The sequence below is a fragment of the Anser cygnoides genome, chromosome 6, assembly GCF_040182565.1.
Source record: "Anser cygnoides isolate HZ-2024a breed goose chromosome 6, Taihu_goose_T2T_genome, whole genome shotgun sequence".
Taxonomy (NCBI): Eukaryota; Metazoa; Chordata; class Aves; order Anseriformes; family Anatidae; genus Anser; species Anser cygnoides.
This window is the reverse complement of record NC_089878.1, coordinates 34953597-34966109: the sequence shown is the minus strand read 5'-3', so window position 1 is coordinate 34966109 and position 12513 is coordinate 34953597. Positions and strand designations below refer to the sequence as shown.

Sequence of the window (12513 nt, the reverse complement as noted above, 5' to 3'; positions counted from 1 at the left end):
AATTTCCAACTGGACCAAAAATAGGTCACCACATAGCTGCATTCTTAGCGCTGTCTAAACAATACTTGTCCTAAAAGGAGGAATAAAAGAGAAATATCAAATTGTCATTCTGCTTTAGTCACAGATGCAACAAAATTCATTATTGTTCATCATCTTTGTGAAGAAAAGGGTGAATTTCACCTGGTAAGCTGCACTCTTGCCAAGTGAAAACACATTCTTATCTAAGTACGTGGGATCTGAATCACAAGATACCTCCAAATATCCCAATTACCTAAAGTTTTAAAAGCATTTTGGAAAAGACCCAGAGTAACTGTTCTATATTGTTGCAATAATCAAAACAAAAAACCCACAAGAAAACAGTACACCACCCTAGTTTGCAAACAAGAATTACTTTAATTTTCAATGCCATATGTTTTTGAGTTTTAAAGACTACTACCATTCCAAAAGCAATTAGCTAAAGACTGTATTTACAGCCAGTATGCAGCACAGATCAGAGACTTTCCCTCAATATTTGCACATAGTCTTAGTAATAACTCTGAAATCAGGCAACAAGTTTCTGTACTTCTTGGCAGCAAGGGAGTTTTTAAGAACTCTACTTCAAATCACTATTTTTGTCATGTAAATTCTGTACACTGTTCTGCTACAGACGCATGTGAAAGCTGGCCAACAATTTGACTGAAGTTCATTCAGAGGGCAAGTACACTGGGAAAACCTTGTCTTTTCAAATCATGAAGGAACAATAAGGCATCAGGCCTGAAAGAATGAACATCGTGGCTTCCTGAAACTTCCTTACCAAATGAACTGGTGATATACATTCAAATACACAGGTTATTCAATGTCACATAACGACGGCTTCTAGCTGTACCTTCCCCTGCTGGTATTCTGTTTGTGAAGAAATAAACTGCCTGCCTCATTACTGAACTGCTCCAGTCTGGTGGCTATGCCAAGATCACACCATTCAATGTCCCGGGCTAAGTATTATATAAAATAGCCAACAAATGGAGACAAATGTGCTTTCTTGTTTGACACAGTTGCTCTTATTGTTAATTAAGACAAACTATTAAAAAAAAGATTACTTTTATTTCACTTCTACTTCAAGTTTGAATTACTCTGAAAGAGATGTTTCTCCCTTTATTTGTAAAATAAAGTAACAAAGTTAGAAACTGTAGAGAAGCTCATGTATTTTGTTAAGAGAAAATCCATTTTGGAACTTTGCAAATATTTAGGAGAAATATAAATGGTGTAGCCTCCTCTTCTTCCCAGGACGAAGCACCAGCCTGTTGTCAGAGGCAGAACTAAATCCTGCCTGTCTAGAACTTACTACAAACAAAGCCTGTGAGTTTGGCTTCAGTGTTCTGAATGCAAAGAGAAAGCCATGAAGCACAGGCATTAATGACAACACGACCTTCCTGCGCACTGCATGAACAGTCAGAACAGTGACGCACTTGCTGCACATCTTATCTCATGTCACACGAACTGGTAACATGAATGCACTCTAAGTAATTCAAGAAAAATAATAAGAGAAGCAAACAACTGGAACAAACAAAACCAGAATCATTTAAAATTACACTTATTTCAATGAATGCACTGACAAAATTTGCAAACCTCTGTTATGTAATATTTAGTTGTTCTAAAATAAAATACTTGCCATTAAAATTATTTAGTCTTTACAATATAATGATTGTAAAGTTCCTGAGGAACTGCACTTTTGGCTCCAAGGTTGTTGAAGGTTCTCCTTTTTGAACAGAGACAACTTCTGGCCCAGGGAGTCCATGAAGCACTTGTCTTGGGTTGCTGTGAAATGTGTTTGAGTTTGCATTCTTTCTTACACATCAAGACTTGGCTATTTCTGGAGTCAGAATACCAAACTAGATAAATCTTTGATCTCAACTGGCCATGCTGCCATTTTATTATCTTACCCATTATCTCATTTTCAAAGATGAACATAACATGGACTGATGCAATTATTACATTTTCACATCTCCTGCTCGTATATGCCGCCAATATAAATCCAGTGGGGTTCTGAGAAGCATCTGTGACATTCATCACTTAAATCCTGCTGGAAACATTCTTTGATACACATAATGGACCTTGAGTGTATCCCAAAATACTTCCTAAATCATCTATAACAAAGTGAATCTTCCTACTGTATTTATGTACTGTCCTCTACATAAATACCAGCACCTGCTTGTTACAAAACAGGCAATATAGCAAAAGAAAGAAAAGCAGTATAGGATGAAATGAATAGGTTTCCACGCTGTATTTTACAGTAGCACTTCTGGGGGACAAAGGTATGGTTTAAGTGAGCAAAACATTCTAATTCAATGTTTTTAACATTTAGAAAGTGAGAGAGCATAAATATGGCATTTATAAATACAAGGGCTATAAGTAAATAAATCAAAGAATGCGATTTGCAAACAAACAAAATACCAACATTCCTTCTGCTGTTAATCCATTTCCTGAGTTTGCTTGCTTGAGTGCGGATTCAAGTGTTCTTTTATCTTAAAGAATAAAAATAAACTGCAGATTTTTACTTTTCCAAAGGTAATTTAAAGAGAACAGATCATGGGCTGCTGGCTAGTAATGCAAAATCAGCATTCTCTGCAGAGTTTGGGTCAGATTGCATTATTCACTGTACGTCTGGTGTCTGCAGTACAAATCTAGACCTACAGCATGAAAGATAATCACATCACAAAAGAGGCAATTATTTCTCCTCAGAACCAAAATGTAAGAGTAGCGGTGACTAAGAGTCATACAAACCTTTTCTGAAACAAGTTTTTAGCAGCTAAAATAAACTTGCCATTCAGGAAAGACATTTTTGTTGATCACTGAGTGCAGAACTGTTATTACTGTACATCAATTATTTCCACCTACTTTTAAAAGCATCATAAAGCCCTTCTCATCAAAGAAATCAAACGACAACTGTCTGATAAGTCTTTCCCTAAGACAATGTTGACAGCAAGACATAGCAATTTCAGTCCTGAAGGGCTGAAATTTTAAGTTTGTTGGATGAAAATGTAAGAACTATTAATGTGACAAAAAAATCATAGTAGAAATACGATGCATGAAGAACTGAACTCCTTTCACTTTCTTGATGTGGTAGATAGAGGGCATGAAGTTTTACTATGACTTTGTCAGTCTGAGGTTATCACAGATTATTATTATTCTTTACAATTTTAGACCACTTGGGTAACCTCACAGAACATGGTAAATTCCGCAAGGAATGAAACTAGCCATCACATATGCAGAGCTACAGGCTCATTACGTTACACAAGATCTTGATTCAGAGTCCCAAAGGGGATTAAGAGGCCAAAAGTTGAAGCTGCAAAACGCATGTAAAACAGCTCGTATAACCTTTCCACACCTTCAAACACTGAAAAAAAACAGAATGCAATGCTTTTATAAAATTTGACAAATGCAATTCAGGTAAGAAAGAACTACTGGGACAGGTCTTTACATATTTCCTAAGTGCATACTGTTACGTCTAGAGGTCCAAACATTTGGGTGCTTATTCGCCCAAGTGTCAATCCCAAGATAAGCCAAAATCCAGTGGTTATGCAGTATGTAACTGAGACTGATACAAGCGTAAGACGCATGAATCATGAATCTTGACTCTTCTTTCTAGGACTGAAGGCAGAAGTATTGGAATAGTATGACGGGAAGTTGCAGAAAGAAGAACAAAGAGACTTAGACCTAAAAAGGAGCTAAGGCAACATGAAAGGCTTCAAACACGCCCATTGAATTGAAGTGTTCTGTAAAATCACATTCTCATAATGGAGAGAATTAGAGGTTTCACTCACATTTTATTCCTTCTTTTACACTTAGGAAGAGAGGGGTCTCTCTTTACTCCATAGCGTTGCCAGGTCCACACAAAACCCCTAACTGTTGATTACAAACATTCAAAATTTGTAAGTGTTGCACTTGATAACTTATCTCTAAGAATAATATTTAGAAATGTAGTGAAATTCTTTACAGCCATCTATTTGTAATCCTCAATCCACTTAAAACTGATTTATTTGTCAGAAGAAAGCAAACAAGAAGACATTTCTTACAGTCTCCGCAGCATGCATCCTTCTTGACGTCCAGCAAGACATATCCAGACTTTCCCACTGCAACACGGGACTAACGCCACTGGTCTCAGGCCATGGGCTCCTGTATTTCTCTGTATCCAGCAGAGCTGACAGAACAGATCATGGTATTCTTTCCCTCCACCACTCATCATGTTCATATCAGAGTTTAACCCCATTGAATGAGGTGGCAAGTCAGACCGTTGTCTGTAAGCAATCCCTAATTCTCTTTAGCTACAATAACCTGGTTAGTTCACCAGTTTAAGCAGGTGGTCTGAGCTAGCCTCTCCAACTCTGTCTAGTCATGCAGCAGTGATGGGTGTATGGGGATTTCTAGCAAATATGAAGTGACAAATAATTTGGGATCTTTCTTCTACATGCTTAGCTAGATGCAGAGAAGGACCCTTGTCCATGGCAATAGGAAACCACGATGGCAGTTAGCTATTCTAGTCCCACTCCCAGGGAAGAAAAAAGAAAAGAATTCACTCTGAACTGACAATGTGGTGTCCTCAGTTCCATTTCAACTGTTCAACAATTTTTGGTTTAAAATTTAACAAGTTATCTGCAACCGATATTCTGAAAAAGCACTTTAGTCTGGGAATCAGAGCACCCTCCCCTTCACGCCGTGCTTCTCCAATGACTGACCAGAACCAGCAGTGACATGTGTTCAGTGGAAACTACACTTTTTGTTAATTGGCCATGTTCAATATAAAGAAAGGTAGCAGGACAAATAGATTAGCCTGGTTCAGTATATGCCATGATGGCAGATGAAAAGAACATTGCACAGGGAAAATGAAGAAAACACGAAATAAATTACGGATACAAGATTAGTTCAGGCCTTTTGGTGATGACGAGAACCGGATTTTATCTCTCCATGTAAGACATCCCATATTGTCACCAATTCAAAGCCTATCTGCAGTGACTGCACTTCACGTACCGGTGCATATAGGCATGACTGCTCTTACAGTCTGCAAGTTACAGTTACGATGCGCTTCATGTAACAAGCACTCAGTAAGCATTTTAATACGGCCAAATATTAAGTTATACCTCTTGGAAGAAACAAGACAGGCATTACTTACAGAAATGGAGCACTGACTTGGAAAAAGCAATTCTAAAGTAAGAGATACAAGGGTTTTGGCTGAGAAGTCATCTAAACATGAGTTCCCAATGGTGAAAAGGGTATGTGCATAATAATGCATGTAGTATTTCTTTCTGACTTCAAGGCTCTTATGGCCCACACACCCTTTGCCAACACTCACATTTCAAGAGGAATGTGAACAATCTTGAAAAGGTTCAGCGAAAAGGGACATGCGAGAACACTTAAGGATTAGAAAGCACAAAGTTCTCAGTGGCTCAGTACATACAGGCTTTTCAGAAGACGACTATGGGTTGCTTTAACCTCAACCTATATATTTCTACAGGGAAACAGAACAAACATCAGTCCAGTAGACAAAGTCTATACCTGCTATTAAAACTGGAAATTAGTTTGGAAATCTGTAGTAGAAATAATGCATAGTCTTGAGGGAGAAGGCAATTAAGGAATTTACTAGAGGAAGTAGTGGGGTTTCCACTGTGTGCTATTTAAAAATCAAGATTGGATGTTCTTTTCCAAAAAAGTCCTATTCTTGTCTTAATCAGCTCATGAATATCCTCTGTGTCGCACCAAATCTCAGACTACACAATCACAAGTCTTCCCTCTGGGCACATAATCTATTAATACGTATTTCTGAATTAATGCAGGCTGAATAAACTGAAGAAGATATATATATCAGTGGGAAAAAAACAAATGCTGGTGACTATGCCAATACCTTGTTCCTTAAATCCAACCAGTACTCAACAGGTTGTTGTACAGATAGGCAGTACAAATCAGGTCAGGAAGTATAGACGATTATTACATGCAACTGTTCCTGAGAGACTGATAATGAGATCAGGAACTAAAAGTACATGAGCCTCAGCTAGAAGAGACGTGAATTAAAGGAGCCCAGCTCTGCACCAGCATTCTGCAGGCAGAAGAACAGAGGGCAAATGGGGACAAACCAAGCCATTCTATTCCATGAGCTCAAAAAGAGTAACTGCCACAGTATTTAGTACGATGCTAAGCAAAATTTCCTTTTAAAACACAGATTACATAGCTTAGGGCAGTAAGACCAAATTTAAACCTGAGAGATTGAAATTGAACAAGCATAACTAATGTTCATATTTTTCTTAGCAGAGGAGCCAAGAAGCATTCAGCTCTACCTTTTCCCTAGCACAAAACCTGTTAACATTCTCCCATTTCCCTTGTTTTTGCTGTCTCACAGATGGACCACTTGTAGCTATCAGTTTTCAAGAACATATTCTGTATAGTCACAGTTACCAGACAATGTTGTTCCTATGGGTCAGAAAACTGTAAGATTGATATTCTTATGCCAAGGAAGAGAAAAGGAAGGAAAACGTGAGAAACAGATGCTCTCACACTGTTGTATCATTTGGTCCTATGCATGACACAGCACGTACTGATGAGTGCCGTTTTCAATTGACAAGAAGCTTAAAATATAAGATCTTAAGGCATACAGGGGATATGGACACACAGAGGTGAGTCAAAAGAAATACTGTTATTAATGAGTAATCCTTTTTTTTTGAAAGCTGCATAAAATTTACACTCCCAGGTGTGTGAGCCTAGAAAAAAAAGCTCCAGAAAAGGACAGTGGACAAAAAGCAGAGGGCACTGTGAGCTTAACAGTCAAACATATGATACTTGGTGAAAATATGACCAAACCTCAGTGCTGTTATTCTGGAGCTCTCCTCTGCAGATGGAAGAGATATTGCAGCAATTGCAGTATTAAAGAAACACAAATCTGATATTATTACAAGGAGATAAAATGAGATTTCACACTTCTAGGGTTTTCAGTGCAACACAGCTTCTAGAGCAAAATACAGCACATTTTTGTTTGTAGATATATGAAAATAAATCATTGAAAGACATTTGTTTACGAAAACGATTAAAGTCTACAAAGCCTCTGACACCTTCAATTTCACATTACTTGTAATAGCTTCTGCATTTTCTAAAATTATTGTGATATCAAGACTATAAAAACTTTATTATACTGGTAAAGTGTGCATAAATAACAAATGATCCATCTCAGTCTAGATTGATACAATCTTGTTCATCAGAAAGACTTCAAATTGTTCAACTGAATTCTTTGATTATCTTCAGAAAAAAGAACTCAACAGATTTATAGAAAAGGAATACTTAAGTTTAGAATTATGCATTGTTATATTGATCAAAATAAATTTGCTCAAGCATATCAGGTATGGAAAACTCACCTTCCAGAAATTATCCACTTTGCCATAAACGAGAGATTGATTTTGCCTTTTGATGTCGTTAATGTGTTTGATGTCACTGGAATTCAGATGCTGCTCTACCACAAATCCAAGGAAGCTGTTATCTGGAGTGTGAGCTGTAAGAAATGGAGAATATTCAAAAAACTTTAAAGTATTAATTAACGTTACAAAAGTGTGTTGACAAAAAAAAGTAGGTATAAGGAACATAATATACAACACATCCATCACTTCTCTTCTTTACGTTCACACAGATACATTTGCTTACTTTATTATTGAGAAGAGTTCTTATTAATTTTAAGTTCTGCTGCATGTGCTTACTGAAGTAAGCAGTTATTTTCTGGCTCAGTTCCTGCAATGAAACTCTGCAGCTGGACCTAGGCCAATGATAATGATTCTCTGTGTGTTCAGCTTTACTTTACTATTAGAGATAAGAGAACCAGAAGGAATCGAGCTTGACAATCCCAGAGACGCAACACCAACAATTTGAAAGAACACTGGATTTATGCTGGTTAACAAAGCTGTATGTTTCTCAATGTGATAAATTTTAGTGAATTTCCTGGGCTCACCTCTTATAGTGCTCCCACTATATACTATACTATATACTATATATATATAGCTCCCAGCTAATACTCCATCCAGCTTGCTGCCTATTACGTATCTGTGTTAAGTATTAGCCTACAAAGTCACACCACGCAAATCAGAATAGAAATTTCACTGCCTAATTCACTACATATATCTATGTTTAAATGTTGAAAAGTGACAACCGAAATGATCAAAACTGTTGTGTTAGTTGCAAAGGATATGAAATTTGGTCTTAATTTTCTATATTAGTTTTAGCCTCTGTTGGTCATTCTTCAGCACTGACATCCAGCAATACTAGGCACTGCTCTCCTCCTTTAAAGGCACAGAGCTCATTACAACTAAGTTGTTGTTTTTGTTTGCTTGTTTTGTGAAAAGGTATTTAATTGCATGGATGGACTACAATATTCACGGCTTCAGGTAATAATTCATCCCTATTGTATAAAAAATACTGCAATATGTAGGGGGTTTGGACCTTGTCTAAAAAGCGGCACAGCCCCACGTCTACACAAAACTGCACTGCAATGAAAACCTGGATCTTCTCTGTAAGTCTCACCTTTTAAATTCTGTTCGTTCAAGTTGACAACTTGTTAGTAAGTGCGTTTTGCAAAGAAAAGGGGGAAAAAGGCGGAAAAAAGGAGGAAAAGAGGGAGGAAAAAGACCCCCCAGACACATGACATACAATGCTAAACCCACAGTCAGAGTTCTACAAAACAATTCTATTGCCATTATGAGGCTTTACTTTTGATTCCTCAAACCCAGCAAATTGGAAAACACAACAGAAACCATACGCAGTACACGGTTCCCTTTGTTGTTATATTTAATCTTTCAAGTGACAATTATTCTTCTTTCACAAAAAAATGTCTCAGCAACAGTTAGGCACTCACTTAAACCCAAGGACGTTTTAACATTTAGCATAGTGAATGGCATGTTGCAAATATTCCTGAAAAGGGGCATTTTTCTATCCTTTTATATTTTTGGATAAGAGACTGCATTCAAAGGAGAGGCAAGGCAGTACACACTTGAAAAATAAACCTTTGTTGAAGTTTTAGAACTGGTGGAATTCAGTGCCTTAAATATCATTGACAGGAAGCACTCGGATTTTTAAGCAAGATCATGCAGTTTTAAAAAGTACCAATGCTGCTATTTTGCATAAAAGAATTTAAAAAGAACATAAAAAGGGAAAAAAACTCATGCTTCTGGAAAGCTCAAGCATTTGGTAATATGCCACAGGTTTGAATATGGCTTTCTTTTTGCTCAGTAATAATTTTCTGCCCTTATAATCAGAGTTCTCAAAACATAATAGAGTCTGGGGATCTTGGGAAGGTGTCCAGGGTTCCAATCTGGTGTAAAAATTTTTCTGATTCATAACATGCACTTTCAATCATAACCCAATAAAGATGCTGCTCTCTCTGCAGCAGAGGACAAAATACAAAAATAAACTTCAGATATCCAAACATGCTGATGCTTCAGCATCTAGTACAAAAAGAAACAAAATCCTCAAACAATCTATAGCACTGTAATCACTCAGGCCTCAGAGCGAGTTTGCTTGCAATCTCTTCAGCACTTTCCCTGCAAAGGCAAAACAGCAGTCGTGTCCGGTATTAAAACCCAGAAATGGTTACCTACTGAAATACCCATACAGTAACACTCTTCCAAAAATGTATTATGAAGTGACGTGCTCCAAACAATAGAATGTAACATTAGTCTGTACTGCCATAGATAACAGAGATCTTCCCTATAGGGAAGATTTACTTTTTTCTGCATTTCTTGGAGTGGGATCAAGGAGTAAACACAGCTGTACCACAAGTATTCATGCAACTACTTTCCTCAAGTGTACCGTCACCCTTGGTGCTATCTTGAGCAGGATCTCACAATCAAATTTCCTAATAGCTGTTTTACTTAAATACAGCACAATTGAGCCTTTGGCTCATTTTCCATGTATGACAAACCAAAAAATGCTAGCAAGTCATGTGGACGGGGAACAAGCTCTGCTCGCTGAAGTCCAGGCACTAACTCTGCAACCACTCCCAAGTCCCATTTCCCCGCCACGCCTTTGGTTGCTTGCTTCTACATAACTGGGAATGGAAAAAACTTGCACAGTAAATGTTAACAGACAAAATATGCCTCTTCAAAGAATTTTACAAGGCAACCGAATTCAAAAGCGCGTCAGCTAGACAGCAGTATGCATACTTCTGCTGTGAAGAGCAGGAAAGTTTGAAAGACGTGACTATAAAGTCTGATTAGAACAAAAAGCGTACGTCCCTGGTCTTGGCCTCAGATAGGAACCATCACCAAACTTCAGAGGTCAGGCTGGTCACTGACCTGAACTTCCTTATGGACTTGAGCTGAGAAGCTCCTCCAAGTAACAGCATGCACTTTCCTCTTTCCTAAGCCTCACATACCCTCAAGCTAGCTGACAGCGGTGAATCTTTTTGTGCTTTTCAGAGATAACAAACTTGAAATATTACAACATGCAAAAGAATGATCCTTTGATTCTAGAACTGAGATCCATAAAGTCAAAGACTAGCGCTAGAATAGGTCACTGTAATCATTTAATATGATAAAATTTATAGAGAATTCCTTTTTCTGGGGTGATGGTGGGGAATATTTAAAGATTCCTCAAAGATTTATAACAATACTGACATCTACTACTTGTTTTTCAATAGCTTTGTACTCTGCTGGGAGAAAAGTGAGAATCAGTTCATCTCAGGATAAATGCTCACAACATAAGTTCGGTGAAAATCTTGAGAAATCCATTCCAAAAATTGAGACAAAAATTTTTTTGAAGGAAATGCCAGCCACCACTTTCCACAGGTATACTAAGAAAAAGGTTCCCTATCATTACTTACATTGCTATTGTGCTTTTATTCCTGTGTATGACAGTATGGTAGAGTATTTGCATAGTCTACACTTATGATTCTGCCCTTTTACATGCATTTTATTAAACCATGAACTTGTTTTAAATAATACAAAAATTCTTCTCGATAACAGCATTCTTTTTTAAAACCCCAACTTCTTTATAAACCCAGGGATACTTACGGAACATCGTATAGAACTGCTGGGGATTAAGGTTCCACTTTCCCCATGGTGTCTTGTGGCCTTTAGACTGGGCATAATGGGCATGGTTAAACTCTGGTTCAGTTCCAAAGGAATCCAGAACTCTTAGCATACACCTAAAAGGAAAAAAAAATAAAGACTTACTGCAGGTACACAAGCATATGTATATATAAGCATGTGTACATAGTTATAATTAAGATGTGCTTTGTTTATATTTGCAACTGTGAATGATTTATAAACTGAAGGTACATTTCAATTTCAAAGGCATTACAATCAGCAAGTTGAAGGACATTTCAGACACTCAAATAGAAACCCTGGAGCTTGGTTTTGGTTTGCTTGTTCTCAGAAAATGAATTCATGCTTCAACATCCAAGTACAGCTTATGGGAACACTACTGCGGTCACCTACATTCCTGGGGCTCTGAAGTAGGATTTAGGCAGAAGAAGAGAGGATTCTTCATCTATTTCCTAATGTTCTTACCCACTACTGCAAAACCAGTGCAACAGCCAAAGGCTACATACCATGATCAGAGCAGAATAGTATTTTGTCTTTAGACAACTCTATTTAGTCTCCAGACTCCGACTTTTGGGTCAGTTAGACCTACTGGAGAAGCACTGAAGACAGTTTAATTTGCAGACTTGCAGTCAGACAGGCCGTTTGTTTGTAAAACTTTTTGTTAGAGACATTTGAAAAAATAATACAAAAGTCAAATGTCTGCAACAACTGCTCTGCAACTAAGAGAAACCTTGGCATTGGATTACAGAGAGTCTGGAGAAGAGATTCACACTCGGTTCTTTATTGAAAAGTCCTATTAACTCCTAGAAAAAATAAAAACTACTTAAATTATGAGTTGTGTTATTTTAAAAAAGAATCCACAGCACATGAAAGGCTGAAAAAACCCACCCTCAATATAAGATGGTGCATATTCTAGCATACAGGATCAAGGATTTATGTTTCCAAAATGCAGCCTTGTAAAATTTTTATATGGCTTGGACAGGAACTTTATTTGTAGTGGTCACACTGACCGTTAGCTCTACTGCAAATCAATTGTGTTGCAAGGCTCTAAAGCTGCTGACCCTTCTGTTCTTCAGCCCTCCACAAACAAAATCTGAGGAAAAGATTGATATAGGCCGTGCAGGGCCATGTGCCACATTAGGTTGTGATGTAAAGACATGAAGAACTCTTATCATGGCCCACTTTGTCACTAAGAAAGAAACACAACCTCACAGGTGGCACAGAACAGAGGTAGCTGGTGAAAGTTACTATTAAAAATGTCTGTATTTCCCACTCTTCAAAAAATTTCCTATGCCTCAAGCCCATATACATTCTCATCAGTAAAACATCAAGTTTTTGGCTTTAAAAGGTAACAGAACTTAGCTCCAAATATAGTTCAGCATTAAAAAGTGAAAAAATTTAGTCCCCAAACCACACTTACATACTTATGTCACTCTTTTCACTGAAGTATTCATTAAATTGTGAAAAA

General features: G+C 37.5%; 1 protein-coding gene across 5 annotated transcripts in view; it reads right to left on the bottom strand.

Annotated features, from left to right (window-relative positions):
* Positions 1–12513, bottom strand: part of MGAT5 (alpha-1,6-mannosylglycoprotein 6-beta-N-acetylglucosaminyltransferase) — a 119026-nt gene that overhangs the window by 22430 nt on the left and 84083 nt on the right. For all 5 annotated transcript variants that reach the window (XM_066999225.1, XM_066999227.1, XM_048062820.2 and 2 more), the window contains exons 10-11: positions 11013–11146; positions 7374–7507 (exon numbers count right to left, since the gene is read on the bottom strand). In XM_066999225.1, the coding sequence (XP_066855326.1) occupies positions 7374–7507; positions 11013–11146 (268 nt within the window). The remainder of the gene's footprint in view (positions 1–7373; positions 7508–11012; positions 11147–12513) is intronic.